General features: G+C 38.8%; 1 protein-coding gene across 5 annotated transcripts in view; it reads left to right on the forward strand.

Moving 5' to 3' along the window:
- Positions 1-16,244, forward strand: part of Ctr1B (Copper transporter 1B) — a 42,196-nt gene that overhangs the window by 20,944 nt on the left and 5,008 nt on the right. The window contains exons 1-3 of one of the 5 annotated variants that reach the window (XM_067763103.1): positions 11,038-11,684; positions 12,414-12,752; positions 13,872-14,935. The exons of 1 other annotated variant lie outside the window; for it this stretch is intronic. In XM_067763103.1, coding sequence (XP_067619204.1) covers positions 12,738-12,752; positions 13,872-14,354 — 498 coding nt within the window. In that variant the 5' untranslated portion in view covers positions 11,038-11,684; positions 12,414-12,737 and the 3' untranslated portion in view covers positions 14,355-14,935. Of the gene's footprint in view, positions 1-11,037; positions 11,685-12,287; positions 12,753-13,871; positions 14,936-16,244 lie in introns of those variants that run through there. 3 more of the 5 variants (XM_067763105.1, XM_067763104.1, XM_067763101.1) reach the window with 3 other exon arrangements.

Here is a 16,244-nt window from a genome sequence, read left to right on the forward strand (position 1 = left end):
GTCCGGAAAGAAAAGTTTCTAAAATAACAAGTAAGGAAGGTTAAGTTCGGGTGTAACCGAACATTACATACTCAGTTGAGAGCTATGGTGAAAACATAAGGGAAAATAACCATGTAGGAAAATGATCGGAGGGAAACCCTGGAATGTGTTTGTATGGCATGTGTATCAAATGAAAGGTATTAAAGAGTATTTTATGAGGGAGTGGGCCATAGTTCTATAGGTGGACGCCATTTAGGGATATCGCCATAAAGGTGGATCAGGGTTGACTCTAGAATTTGTCTGTACGATATGGGTATCAAATGAAAGGTGTTAATGAGTATTTTAAAAGGGAGTGATCCTTAGTTCCATAGGTGGACGCCTTTTCGATATATCGGCATAAAGGTGGACCAGGGGTGACTCTAGAATGCGTTTGTATGTTTGTACGATATGGGTATCAAATGTAAGGTGTTAATGAGTATTTTAAAAGGGCGTGGGGCTTAGTTCTATAGCTGGACGCCTTTTCGATATATCGGCATAAAGGTGGACCAGGGGTGACTCTAGAACCTGTTTGTACGATATTAGTATCAAATTAAAGGTATTAATGAGAGTTTTAAAAGGGAGTGGAGGTAGTTGTATAGGTGGCCGCCTTTTCGAGATATCGCCATAAAGGTGGACCAGGGGTGTCTCTAGAATACGTTTGTACGATATGGGTATCAAATGAAAGGTGTTAATGAGTATTTTAAAAATGAGTGGGCCTTAGTTCTATATGTGGACGCCTTTTCGAGGTATCGCCATAAACGTGGACCAGGGGTGACTCTAGAATGTGTTTGTATGATATGGGTATCAAATTAAAGGTGTTAATGAGGGTTTTAAAAGGGAGTGGCCTTAGTTGTATATGTGAAGGCGTTTTCCAGATATCGACCAAAATGTGGACTAGCGTGACCCAGAACATCGTCTGTTGGATACCGCTAATTTATTTATATATGTAATACCTGCCAAGATTTCAAGGGTTTTTTATTTCGCCCTGCAGAACTTTTTCATTTTCTTCTACTTAATATGTTAGGTGTCACAACCATTTTACAGAGTTTTTTCTAAAGTTATATTTCGCGTCAATAAACCAATCCAATTACCATGTTTCATCACTTTTTTCGTATGTGGTATAGAATTATGGCATTTTTTTCATTTTTCGTAATTTTCGATATCGAAAAAGTGGGCGTGGTCATAGCCGGGTTTCGTTCATTTTTTATACCAAGATAAAATGAGTTCAGATAAGTACGTGAACTAAGTTCAGTAAAGATATGTCGATCTTTGCTCAAGTTATCGTGTTAACGGCCATGCGGAAGGGAGACGGACGACTGTGTATAAAAACTGGGCGTGGCTTCAACCGATTTCGTCCATTTTCACAGAAAACAGTTAGCGTCATAAAATCTATGCCCCTACCAAATTTCAAAAGGATTGGTCAATTTTTGTTCGACTTATAGCATTAAAAGTATCCTAGACAAATTAAATGAAAAAGGGCGGAGCCACTCCCATTTTGAAACTTTCTTTAATTTTTGTATTTGGTTGCAACATATCATTACTGGAGTTGAATTTTGACATAATTTACTTATATATTACTTAGATATTAAATTTTTTGTTAAAATTTTATTAAAAAAAATTTTTTTTTTAAAAAGTGGGCGTGGTCCTTCTCCGATTTTGCTAATTTTTATTAAGCGTACATATAGTAATAGGAGTAACGTTCCTACCAAATTTCGTCATGATATCTTCAACGACTGCCAAATTACAGCTTGTAAAAGTTTTAAATTACCTTCTTTTAAAAGTGGGCGGTGCCACGCCCATTGTCCAAAATTTTACTAATTTTCTATTCTGCGTCATAAGTTCAACTCACCTACCAAGTTTCATCGCTTTATCTGTCTTTGGTAATGAATTATTGCACTTTTTCGGTTTTTCAAAATTTTCGATATCAAAAAAGTGGGCGTGGTTATAGTCCGATATCGTTCATTTTAAATAGCGATCTGATATGAGTTCTCAGGAACCTACATACTAAATTTCATCAAGATACCTCAAAATTTACTCAAGTTATCGTGTTAACGGACGGACGGACGGACGGACATGGCTCAATCAAATTTTTTTTCGATCCTGATCATTTTGATATATGGAAGTCTATATCTATCTCGATTCCTTTATACCTGTACAACCAACCGTTATCCAATCAAACTTAATATACTCTGTGAGCTCTGCTCAACTGAGTATAATAAACTAGCAAAGGAGGTACCCCTAAACAAAATTTCAAACCAATCGCACCATAAATATGCGAAGAGGTCACCTCTGGTGCACTTCAAGTAAGAAAAAGTTTTTGAAATATTAACTTGGTCAAAAAGGTACTGCTGTACGAAATTTCAAGCAAATCGCACCATAAATAAGATTTTTTGGAAGAGGTCGGTTCAGTGCCGTAGCTACCAAGGGGCAACCGGGGCAATGCCTTGGGGCCCCAGCCTACAGGGACCCGGTCGAGTAAAAGAAATAATGAAATTAAAACCTTCGATTTCTGTTCAATTAAATATTGTTATCTAAAATTACGTAGAAAAATTTGCACGGACGAAAAACAACATTTTACTAAAATTAGTACAGATTCTTTAAATTTGTTTCAAAGAAAAAATGTATTAATTAATTTCCAGTCGATGAGTTGACATTTTTTTCAAAGCTCGCGGCAACACTGGTTGGTACTCGCATCAAACTTGCGCGTGCGCATAATGGCACAGCAAAACAACATTATTGTCAAAATCTCCGTATCGTATTGCAATGAATAAATATTAATAAGAAAATGCTTGGCGCGGTATCCTTCCACCCATATCGAGCTTCTTTTTGAATTTGCGTCGTGCTCCTGTTTAGTTTATCCTACAAACAGATGAATTTTCACTGAGAAGTTTTTCATAGCAGAAATACACAGATACAATTTTGATAAAGGGGCCCCAATTATTGTTCTGCCCCGGGGCCCCTGCGACTCACGATACGGACCTGGGTCGGTTCCTGGTCTACTTCCCGGAGATTTGCTAAAATAATAAGCTAGGTAGCCTATATCAAATTTCGAGGAAATCGCACCATGCATAATTTTTTATTTGCAATAGGTCGGTCCTTGGTTCAGTTACCGGAGATAAAACAGACAAATTCGTAGTTATAAATCATCCTCAAATCCCCACGAACACACACGAAATTTCATCAAAATCGGTTCAGTCGTTTAGGTAGAGTTCAGTCACAAACACACATACAAAACATATATATTTATTAAGATAGGTCGGCCCCTAGTCCAATTCCCAGAGTGAAAAGTTTCTCAGATATTATCTGGTTCAAAGAGGTACCCAAGTACTGAATTTCAAGCCAATCCTACGATAAATTAAATTTTTTGGAATAGGTCGGATCTTGGTCCACTTCCCGGAAAGAAAAGTTTAATAATGAGCTAGTTATAGAATTAGCCCTGTACCAAATTTTAGGCGAATCGCACCATAAAAACGATTTTTTTGAATAGATCGGTCCGTGGTCCACTTCCCGAACCAAATCGTGAATCTAAAGCATCCTCAAACCCCCTTGAACACACACACACAATTTAATCGAAATTGGTCTAGTCGCTTAGGATAAGCTCAGTCACAAACACACGTACAGAAGACATACATATATTGTTTTTCTTTTTGTTGCAAGAGACGACTTATAAATTTATTGTAGTAAATATAAACATTAGACTGGCTGGGGCCCCATCGCCACTTACGATCACGATCGAAAATCATTTTCACTCAAATGAAAGATATGTGACAGTAAAACACTTTAGGAAAATAATTATAAATTACTGATCTGCGAGTGGTTCAGATATTTCACTAGTCCGATTCACAATGTTTGCTCCTGGTCTTAGTCTTATATTGAGAGGAGAGCTCTTTTTTACAATCGATTATTCGACTAATCGAGTAGCAACGTTACAAGCAGGTCATACATTGGGCATGTCGGGGTTAGGTTAGGTTAGGTTGAACTGGCCGGTCCATGAGGACCTCACATAGACTGATTGAGTCCGTAGTGTTACCAGAAGTTTGTTTTAACGACCAAACTGAAAAACCCTATCAAAAACCAGGACCTATGTTATAAAATAACTCCGTCCTCTTGGCAAATACTAGAAGCTTCCTAGGACTTAAGTCACTTGCTGCTTCTAGATCTGAAAGCTGTATCACTCCTAATAGCTGAAGTCTTAGCCTGGCAAGTGCAGGGCACGAGCACAGAACGTGATCGATCGTTTCCTCCTCCAACCCGCACTTCCTACATCTGCTATCACTGACCAAGCCTAATTTAAAGGCATGTGACGCCAGAAGGCAGTGTCCGGTCAGAATACCCGTCATGAGTATACAGTCCTCTCTTTTTAATAATAGAAGCAACTTTGTTAGTGTAAGGTTGTAAAACCTACACATAATCTTCGACACTTTACAGCCCCGCCCTTGAATCCAGCCTTTCCCGCTTGGTCGATCATGTGCACCTCTCGCCTTCGCTTAATCTCGCCCAGTCTAATTGTGACGTCTACGGAGCAAGCTTCAAGGGATGCGCCCTTTTTAGCTAGTTCGTCCGCTTTTTCATTCCCATATATTCCCATATGCCCTGGGACCCAATATAGATGTATGCTTCTCCCTGTCCCGATTCTCTCCAGAAACTGCTTACACTCTAACACGCATTTAGATGCTGTGCTATGCCAGATTATTGCCTTAATTGCTGCTTGACTGTCAATATAAAAGTTAACACGGTTGCAGCTTCAGCTATTCTCTTCCAGGGTTTCTACTGCTTTGGTTACGGCTAATATTACCGCTTGGAAAACGCTACAGTAATCCGGCAGCCTGTAAGATCTGCTTATTTCCGGATCAGCACAGTATACCGCAGACTTTACTCTTTCCACTACTTTGGAACCATCTGTGTACACATGTATCGCCTCGTCCGCCATTTGCGCACCCTTGCGACAACCGTCCACCTCGAATTGCCTGAGCAGTTGGTTGATGACCAGCGTCCCCAGCAGAGGTGATAGCACCCCTCCCTGCGGCGTGCCCCTGCCCTATGATTTCGTGGCCTCGTACAATCCCCATTGTGATGTAATCTTTCTGCAATTTAACATGCAGCCGATCCATCTGATTAAGGCAGGATGTACTTTAATGTAATTAAGACCATCCATAATCGCCCATTTTGCAACATTACTGAAAGCCCCGGCAAAAAAAGTCTTTGGGATACACGTGAACGATCTTCCCCGCTTTTGGTAGAAAAGCTACACGAGCAGTTCTCCAAGAGTGCGGTACATGATTCAGTCTTATGCACCCATCGAATATTATTTTAAGCCATTCCACGACCGCCCTACTTGAGACTTGTAGCATGGCCGGGAATATACCATATGGGCCCGGCGATTTAAACTTAGAAAACGTCTTCACTGCCCACTCGATCTTGGTATCGGTCACCAAGCCCGGCACTACTAGCTCCGTGATCGAAGTGTGAGTGATGTCTGCTGGCTCTTCTAAACCATCTCCCGATGGGAAATGTGTATCGAGAAGCACCTCAAGGGATTCCTCACTATTACGTGACCATTCCCCGTTCTCTTTCTTTATTAGTCCCTGGACTATGTCTCCCTTTGCTAGGACTTTTTTCAACCGTGCTGTTTCGCTGGAGCACTCTTTGTCCGTACAGAAACTTTTCCATGAGTTTCTCTTCGCCCTGGTAATTTTACGTTTGTAGATCCTCAGTAGATCCCTGTACTCGTCCCGACACGCTTCGCTTTCCGCGGTCTTTGCGAGCTTAAACATTTCTTTTACGTGTCTTCTTAGAAGACTCAGCTCATTGCTCCACCATGGCGGCTTTGCTTTTCCTCTGAATCTTCTTAGAGGGCAAGCTTTGTTATACGCAGTTATAAGCGTCCTTGTTGAGAATTCATTGGACTCCTCCAGTTCCTCTACATTAGCAACCTCTTTGGATTGTCCCAGTTTTGTTTCTACATGTTTCTGGAATTTAGTCCAGTTCGTTGACCTAGGGTTTCTAAAGGTTCCTGCCTTCTCTACCCTCTTTAGGGGGATGCTGAAGCTGATATACGCATGATCGGAGAAGGATGGTCTATCAAAACCATTCAATCATACCTTGATATATCACGCTCGGAGCTCAATGTAATATCCAGAACATTGCTGGATGTAGGACCAATGTATGTAGGGACATTTCCCCCGTTGGCTATCTGCAAATTGGTTTGTAGGATGTAACAAAATAGAGATTCGCCTCTCTCGTTCGTATCTGCTCCTCCCCACGCATTGTGGTGCGCATTTGCATCTGCGCCTATGACCAACCGCCCTTTGCGCCCTTCCTCCTGTACTAGCATTTTGCCCTCCATCGGTGGAACCTCCGCAGCATGGGCCATGTATCCGGACGCCAGGATAAATGCCTGCTTATTCTTTTGCTCAACGGTCACCGCTACGAGATCCTTATTAAATTAGGCAGCATATATGAATGCAGCTGTTTCCTTACCATTAGTACAGCTTGCACCCGTCCTTCCGTTTGCGCGTAGTAAACGCCAAACCCGCGAGCGCTAAGTCCAGAAACCTTTCCTCCCGATGAGAGTCACGGCTCCTGGATCAGCACCACGTCAAACGAACCCTCCTCAAGGATTAGGAGGAGTTCGCTCGACGCCACTTTACTGTGTTGGAGGTTTATCTGTAGGACTCGCAGCACCATTGGGCGGTTTGTTCCCCTCCAGCACCTTCGTCTTGACGTCGTCGTCCTTCCCTTGCCCTTTTGGTTTAGAGTATTCGAGGCCCCCTTCAGCCTCTCGTGACTGTTGTGCAGGGTGTTCCTCTGTGCGAGTCACAGCACCATTTAGCGGCTGGTCCTCTTCTAGCACGTTCGTGGTGACGTCGGGGACCTCCACCTGTCTTTTTTCCCTTAGGCTTTTGAGGTCCTTTTCGACTTCGCCCACCTCTAGCTTGTTAGGGGTTTTATCCTCGGGACTTCTTTTCCTGAGTCGCATTTAATTTTGCCAGTGCCAAAGGACATTTTGCCAAGCTGCGTGTACAAAATATCCTCCGCCTGCTTGTTTATTTGGAAGATGTAGAACTGACCATCCTCGGTAGGCCGAGATACAGTAAGTACCTTCCAATCCTGTGTCGGTATGTTCGGATTCTGATTCTGCTGAAGTCGCAGTGTATCCTCCGACTTCATCACGCATGGTATCCATACCTTAACTTTTGGTACCGTGGGGATTTGCGCTTTATCCACCACCTCAAACAGTGCGTTCGTGCCTTGCCTTTGGAGGTTTGGAACCACTTCCCCCAGCCACCGCAAGCTCGCGATGTTGTCGCATGCTATAATCTTCACACCATTATACCATCCCCCCGAATCAAAGGTTGGAAGGGGCTTACTTGGTTGTTCCCGCATCATCTTAAGCATTAAGCTAATAAGCTCCCTTTCCACAGATCTCCACCTTTCAGTAGTCATTTGTCCGAAAGGACTGCTACGATCAACCAGCGTCACAGTTAGTGTCTGCTTTGCCACATCACTCATCTTCTCGGGAAAAGCAGGAGTCTTAGTGTTATCTCCCTTTGGCACCTCCGAGAAAGCCGGATTCTTAGCGTTAACTCCCTTTATCGCCTCCGAGAAAGCCGGAGTCTTAGCGTTATCTTCCTTTGGCTCCTACTTCCGTAGTTGGAACTTCCCTCTGACTCGCAGCTTTCGAGGTAGTTGCTACCTCGCTATTGGAGCCCATCTGTCCTCCAGCTTTGGGTCTACTTGTCTTGTCTATGCGACTGCCCTGCCTCGCGGCTCTAGGACTGGGTCATTTCTGCCTCTTGAAAGCAGGCTTGTCGCCTTCCGCCGAACGTTGCCTCTTCATTCTGCCATTCGACGCTTCTTCCTCCTCGTACCGGTTGCAGAACCGAGGGTTTCTCGCAGCAAACCTTTTGAGCTGCCTTCGACCTACTTCTACCGCTTCATGGGTCCATTCCAATCTCTCGATCTCCACTTCTGTTGGGTCGACCACTGCTCCCAAGTGTTGTACAATTCTTAGTGCTGCACGGTACTGCGAGAGAGCTCTTTTACTTCCTCTGCTCCGTACCCTTCTCCACTCTTCTCCTCCGTTTTAATTTGTGTGCTTCTCCAACACGGAGTTCATTGAATCAGCACTACTCTCGCTCCCCGAGTCCGACGCACCGCTTGTCGTCCTTGGATTGCGATTCAGTCTTCCTCTTTACATCATCCTTATTACCATCAGGTAATGAGTCCTTCATCTTGGTCGTACGACCACCTGCCCAACGAGGCGGGCTCAGCGGTCCAGTATTATATACGGGGAAAGAACCGTCCGCCACATAAATACTTCCCGAGGTGGCCCGGTATCGGGAAGGCTCCGTTCGAATACAGCCGAATTTATCCCCTGGCTGCAAATCGTCCAATAGGTACGGCCCGCATAACACCCTGGATTAGGGGGTTGGCAGTTCTTGGTCACCGACATCCCGCCGCTCTCCTATGAGGCGAAACGGCGTAGATGTCAGTCCTAAGCAGCTCCGCCTCATAGCCGGGCTCTATGGAGTTCGGCTAAGCCCTCACACCAACGACAAGGTGCCTACCCTAGTGAGGGGTTGATTATGGATAAGTAAAAATTTAACCATTTGGGCCCACTTGCCGAAAGGCAAGTTATTTTTTAACGCTGAGTTAATTTAAAAATATTGTCAATAATGTATGAATTCAACCCAGGTTCACTCTGTGTTAAATATATATCTCGCCGTTCTGCCAGTGGGCTTTGAAGTATTCAGATCGAAGTTGAGCTAGACTGACGCGCGTCTCCCTGGGGAGAAGACATCCCGTGGAAGTCCTGAGCGCGGTATTTTAAAAGGCCTGTAGTTGAAAATAAAATTTTTCACAGACTACAAAATCTCAATAATGCTGAAATGATTGGGATCAGATGTTCCGCACATATTATACACAATTCGGCCCATTATGGATTGGAGCAGTTTGTTCTATTTGATATCAATTGTATTGTGTGCAAATTGTACGAATACTTCTCTATTTACACTGTTCGAACAACGGAATTGAAATCCTTTTGCGAATTCGTTGAGACAGTTTATAAAAATCTGCTCAATCATTGTAAAACGCGCTGGTTAAGCCTTTTCCCTACAGTCGAGAGGACTTTGAAAATGTTTGAGGCCTTGAAATCTTATTTTTTATCTTAAAACAAACCAGCTGCAACGATGGAGCATTTTTTTAATAATGACCTCAACGAAAGTTATCTATTATTTGTCCATTCATTTATGGCTTTGTTCCATTCAAAAATCGCTTCTATTGAAAAAAATACAATAACATTTTAGATATAATTTCAGTTTACGATGATCTCCTATCAAAAGTGGATGAACGACAAAAATCGAATTTTATTCCATTAGCTGTAAGGACGAATTTGGCACAATTAAGAAAAGATGGAAAGAAAAGATGGAAAAGGAAATTAAGAAAAAAGGAAGAACCGCAAGTGCTCAAAATTGGTAAATTTTTCTATTCGATACCATGTCACAATGCGAACTGCGAAAGAATTTTCTCTTAATGAGCTCGCAATGGACAAAGAAAGAAATCGTTTGACTCTTGAAAATGTTTAATTTTTCAGATTTTACATGTCTCGAATTCCAAAAAATTTTAACTCTTCCTGAGAATACTGAACTTTTGAAAAAAATTAGCAATTCCCAGAAATATGTCGGGAAGTGCTGACAGAGCACGAGATTCTTGAAATTAGAAGTAAGAAAGAAGAATGTATAAATAATTATCTCTAATAAACATGTTTGTGCGAATCGTTACATTATTTACAATATTCCCCTACCCTTTATAAACTTTTTTGAAGTTGCCTGGGTGCAATTTGCCCGTCTTCGTCTGCGGTTAGAAGGTTAAACTTGGTCAAACTTTTTACTATTGAAATTTGATTACCTTTTTTGTTGGAAGTGTCTCCGATTCATATCTCGGGCATCTGGTAACCCTATTTTAGGTATATACTCAGTTATAAAATACAACAACTGTAAGATAAAGATTAGATTAAAATAATTAAAATAATATAGATAGTTATGTTACAGACTCAGAGTTCTTTAAAACATTTTTGTTATTCGTAGTTTTCATTTAAAATCGGTGCAGGTGCATAGTGATCCCTAGACCGCATGTGCCTCTGTTATTAATATAAATTTGACATTGCAATTTTCTGCTTATATTCATAAATTAATATGTAAAATAATTTAGTAGCTGAGATAAGATACGTGTGACATCATTAACATAGATTAGAGTTACGGTGACCATCCGTACAATTGTTTTTGAGGAGCACAAATACACTGTATAAACTTTTTTCCGAAACCGCATTGTACTCAAACCAGAAGAATATCGAGGGAAAGTACTTAGTTTTCATGGGGAAAGTACTTACGTATCGTGGCTTACTCACTAAAAAGCTCAGTAAACTTATCCTTTACGTACATATTAGCCGTGTTTTTTGACACACATATACGTTTACGTTTGCGCGTAAAAAAACCGCGTATCCTCGCTTAGATAACACAGGCCGACACAATTTAACCAACATTCAGACCCAGAAACCGGACTATATATTTCCGAAGGTTCGAAGCTCTGGTTTTCGAGATATCCTAGCATAAAAGTGGAAAAACTCCGTTTTTGTCCATATTTGAGGTTATGTAGCCTTGCAGATGTTTTCTTTCACCAAAATTAAAGAATGACATCTTTAAATACAAGTTTTCTTCTTTTAAATGGCGTTGAGTTTGCTCAAATATAATTTTTTTCGCTGAGATATCGCGTTTTGAAATTTTCATGTTTCTAAATTTTCCTACACCTCAAAATCGATTGAGATAACATAGACATGATATAGTCGATTACTAATTTTCTTGAATTGAGTATTATTTTTCTTAAAATTTTGTCTCACAGCATAAGTGTGCTAACTCACCACACCTCTACACTACCTAACCTCGGGTACCGAGTCACACACAGCCCAACCCCTAGAAACCCCGCTATCATAGCGCAAGCAGGCTAACCCACTTAAACCTGGGGACAGCGTTTACTCGCATTATTTTCTTAAAATAAGTCTTATTTATCTAGATGTCTCACACCAAAAGTGGGCTAACCAACTTCACTGTTCACCCATCAACTACCGTATCCCCTAACCCATAGAAACCGCCCCTACCACACCACAAGAAACATGAAAATTTCAAAATGCGATATCTCAGCGAAAAAATGATATTAGAGCAAACTCAATGCCATTTGAAGGAAGAGGACTTCTATTTAAAGATGACATCCTTAAATTTTGGTGAGAGAATACATCTGCAAGGCTACATAACCTCAAATATGGGCAAAAACGGTGTTTTTGCACTTTTAGGTTAGGATATCTCGAAAACCAAAGTTGATAGAGCAATTTTGAGGCCAGATTTTGATTCATCACATAAAAATCCTTCGAAAATATATAGTCCGGTTTCTAGGTCTGAGATGCTGTCGGCCTGGGTAATGCTTAGGAGACCCATCTAGCGGCAACTAGCTACAGAACATGTTGTACCGAAAAGCGCAGACACAAACCTCTGGTGGCCATAGTGTATAACATATAGCTGAATCGGTTGCGATGAATAGTGGACACACCATTTGTAGAGGTGATACATGGAATTAGTGTAGAGGTGAAACATAGGCACATATTTCAGTTGCATGTGAGTATAATGAGTATTGAAATTTCGGAGTACTAATAATAAAGTTTACCGCTTACCAGTCCATATAAAGTTTAAGCGTAAACGTAGATAGATGTAAAAAAACACAGCTATTATAAAGAAAATCTGACTGTAAGGATAACAATATTTGGAAGTCTAATAAGGATTTTAATTTACTTACAAGAAAAAATTCCGTGATGCCAATGTCTTAATTCGGAGCCTTAATTCATTTCTACACACTCCATTTACTGTAGAATCATGAAACAAAGAGCTAAAGATTTGGCAATCAAGCGTTATCCGCCTAATGAATAACCGTGTTTTTTTACACGCGTATACGTTTACGTTTGCGCGTAAAAAACGCTTATCCTCGCTTAGATAATGCTTAGCAGACCCATCTAGCTACAGGACAGGGTGTACCGAAAAGCGGAGACACAACCCTCTGTTGTATGTCTGTGCATAAAATATAGCTGAATCAGTTGCGATGATTTGTGGATACACACCATTTATAGAGGTGAAACATAGAATTAGTGTTGAGGTGAAACATAGACACATATTTCAGTTACGTCTGAGTATAATGCGTATTAAAAATTAGTAGTACTAATTTTATGCACAACAATTTCAGAGGTGTATTTAAAGTTTGACGCTTAGCAGTCCATATAAAGTTTAAGCGTAAACGTATACGCGTGTAAAAAAAACACGGCTAATGTGAAATAAATCAGCTGATATTTATAGGAGCGTTCCAATGTACTATCCAGCACTGGATCACGATCAAATCTCACTGAAACGATACGGATCAGTTCTATAAGAGTTGCCGCACATAACGTGTACATGTACTATTATTCACAAAATTTTTTCCTACAAACTTACAACCTGTATGCCATAAAACGATGTATTTCCATATAAAAATATATGAAGGTTAAAAAATAACGAATACTAACACCTAACAAGCGGGACCGGCATTCAAAATACGTCCAAATATGCAGGGAGAGGTATCAAAAGAAGCTTTTATAAATATTGTAGTAGTTTTGTGCCAAAAAGTGTGCTTATCTGAAACGGATGGTACCTATTTTAGTGAGTGTTAAAAAAAGAAATTATAATTGAAAAAAGTTGTACATTAGGGTGTGTCGATTTGTATGGACGAAAGTTAACCGATATCGCGCCATCAATTTTTCGATAGGATTTGGGATCAGGAAAAAAAATCCAATACGCATACCCAAAAAAATAATTTTAGAGCCTGCGAAATTTAATTTTTTTGACTTTTTTCGACTTTGATTTTTAAGGTTTTTTTCATGACCTACTAAAAAAAATTTCATAAAAATATTTTTTTTTTTTTTCAACAAACTGTTATCGACAAAGTTTTTAGCTGATATTTTTGGGCGGACAGTTTTACAATCACATGAAAATTTTTTTAGTAGGTCATGAAAAAAACCTTAAAAATCAAAGTCAAAAAAATGAAATTTCGCAGGTTCGAGAATAATTTTTTTGGGTATGTGTAGTGGAACTTTTTTCCTGAGCCCAAATCCTATCGAAAAATTGATGGCGCGATATCGGTTAATAAATCGACCCACTATATTGTACATATATACTAACATATACACATACATACATATGTACCTAGGTATGATATTATGGTTCCCTTTAAATATTTTGGTAATTCTTTGCTTTAGCTAACAACTGCTAAAACTAGCGCAAAAATGTCGGGAGAGGTGTAAAAAGATGCGCTTTGGACCCAGGACCACGAATCCGAAAGCGCAAATTGAAAATTTTATTTCTTTGGTTGTTGTAATTTTGATGATTTTGAGCCACACTTTAGATTTCATTAGAACAATTTAGATTTTGCGCGTGTGTATAGCTTTGATCTCCAAACTGGTTTATGACTCACCCAGGCTAATTTTTTATAATCGGGGCCGGAGACCGCCAATGCAGAAAAATGTTCTCCGCAAAAATACTATGGCTACCACTCCCGGTTTACGAGCGCTCCGTGACCATTTTTCGGTTTTTTGGAAATATCTTTTGACAGAAATAAAATTTTTAATTTCCGCTTTCGGGCTCGTCGTCCAAAACGAGTGTTATATTTTTGGACGGGTTTTGGCAGTTGTGAGCTAAAATAAAGAATTACCATTTTGGTAATATTTTTTAAAAAATTTAACATATATAACTTAAAATTTATTTTATTTGACATATTTTTAGTTTCATGGCGGTCATTGTGAGCGTATTCTTTGGAAAAGTTGGACCACCAATACATACAACGGATTCATCTTTTCTTGTTTAGTACTAATAATCATGGGCTTTCTCTATGAAGCTTTAAAATTTTTGCGTCAACATATGATCAAACAGGCAACACGTAAAGCAGAAGATCGGATAAACTTGGAATTGGAATTTATGAAAAAAAATGATGATAGTATTTCGGCATCAATGTCTTGTAGCTCGAAAATAGCGTTGACCAATATCGGAATGACATCGAAAATAACTCGCCAATATATTGCAGGAAAAACGCATATTATTAGTACATTGTTATTTTTTTTACAAATTGTTATTTCCTATTTACTAATGCTTGTTATTATGAATTTAAATTATTGGTTATTTTTGTCAGCTATAATAGGACTGGGTTTGGGTTATTTCATATTCGGTTTGAATCAGCTTGGTGCTTTTGACAGTGATTGTTGTCATTAGCAGGTATTTACTGTAGCCACAGTACGAGGGCGTGCAGCTAGCTTCTGTAGTAGGGGGTTGATCGATTTTTAGATTTTGTGATTGATTTTGACGTTGTTAATACCATAAATAATTTCGTGATTACAAGTTTTAACTTTTGCGAATTAATTTAATTAACTTAGTTTAGCTCCTTAAATACATATATGAAAACAATTTTAAAACGAATCTCTCCTACGATGTTTTAACTAGGGCTACCAACCCTTCGGTTTCGCCCGGAGACTACGGGTTTTGGATGACTTCCCCGTCTCTCGGTTTCCGGATAATAAATTTGACCGGATTACAAAGGAAACTAAATACGCTTTTGAAATGAGCCTCACCTAATACTAAAGTATAAGAAGGTTTTGAAAAATCGTTTAGTCTTATATTCACAACAAATTGAGACGTATCTTTCTCTTACACTTGACCATTAACAAAATCCAGGTTTGACATTTCTTAAAGTTGGCAGCCCGTGTTATAACATTAACATTCAACTTGAATAAATTAATCGAATAAAAATAAATCGAATAATACAGAAAATATTTTCGATAAGAAATCGAATCACATGGTTGTATTTTTATTTAGTAGGATACGCTAATAAACAAATGTTGGTACTAATTTTTATTGTGTTATCATTGCTTTCACGTTGTTGGTGTGTCCCCGTACGAGTTTGGACTAGTCAGAGAAAAACACATTCTACTAAGAACCCAACCAGGTCTCAAAAAGTATTTTTGTGTTTCTAAATTTTTTTTTGTTACACACTTATAGTAAACTGATATTTCTTCAGTCTGGTTAAAAGGGGCGTAATATTTCTTTTGTCAAAAATAAAAGGTTCGATCTGAAAGATCCACAATAGTTAAACTTGGCGTTCTCATCAGGGACGTAAAGGTAAAGAGAACCGCCAACAGAACGAATAGTGGGAAACGGTAAACCATCAAATCGCGGGTAGCTAATTTACCACCGGGGAAATGTGGCATGAAATTCGTCAATGCCAACGGTGGAAAAATTTTATTTCCATATAATAACCACAATTTGACCATTTTTTAACGTTTTCAATAACTTTTTTGTGAAATTTTAACGAAAACACCACGTTCTACTTCCGTCCGAAAACACCGTCTACTTTTTTAAAACCGGTTACTTTTTTAAAACCGGTTACTTTTTTAAAACCGTTTACTTTTTAAAAACCGGTTACTTTTTTAAAACCGATTACTTATTACCGGTCAATTTTTTAAAACTGGTTAATTTTTTAAAACTGGTTATTTTTTAAAACTGGTTACTTTTTTAAAACTGGTTACTTTTTTAAAACTGGTTACTTTTTTAAAACTGGTTACTTTTTTAAAACTGGTTACTTTTTTAAAACTGGTTACTTTTTTAAAACTGGTTACTTTTTTAAAACTGGTTACTTTTTTAAAACCGGTTACTTTTTTAAAACTGGTTACTTTTTTAAAACCGGTTACTTTTTTAAAACCGGTTACTTTTTTAAAACCGGTTACTTTTTTAAAACTGGTTACTTTTTTAAAACCGGTAAATTTTTTAAAACTGGTTACTTTTTTAAAACTGGTTAATTTTTTAAAACTGGTCAACTTTTTAAAACTGGTTACTTTTTTAAAACTGGTTACTTTTTTAAAACAGGTTACTTTTTTAAAACTTGTTACTTTTTTAAAACTGGTTACTTTTTTAAAACTGGTTACCTTTTTAAGAATGGTTACTTTTTTAAAACCGGTAAATTTTTTAAAACTGGTTACTTTTTTAAAACTGGTTACTTTTTTAAAATTGGTTACTTTTTTAAAACTGGTTACTTTTTTAAAACTGGTTACTTTTTTAAGACTGGTTACTTTTTTAAAACTGGTTACTTTTTTAAAACTGGTTATTTTT

The sequence above is a fragment of the Eurosta solidaginis genome, chromosome 1, assembly GCF_040869045.1.
Source record: "Eurosta solidaginis isolate ZX-2024a chromosome 1, ASM4086904v1, whole genome shotgun sequence".
NCBI lineage: Eukaryota > Metazoa > Arthropoda > Insecta > Diptera > Tephritidae > Eurosta > Eurosta solidaginis.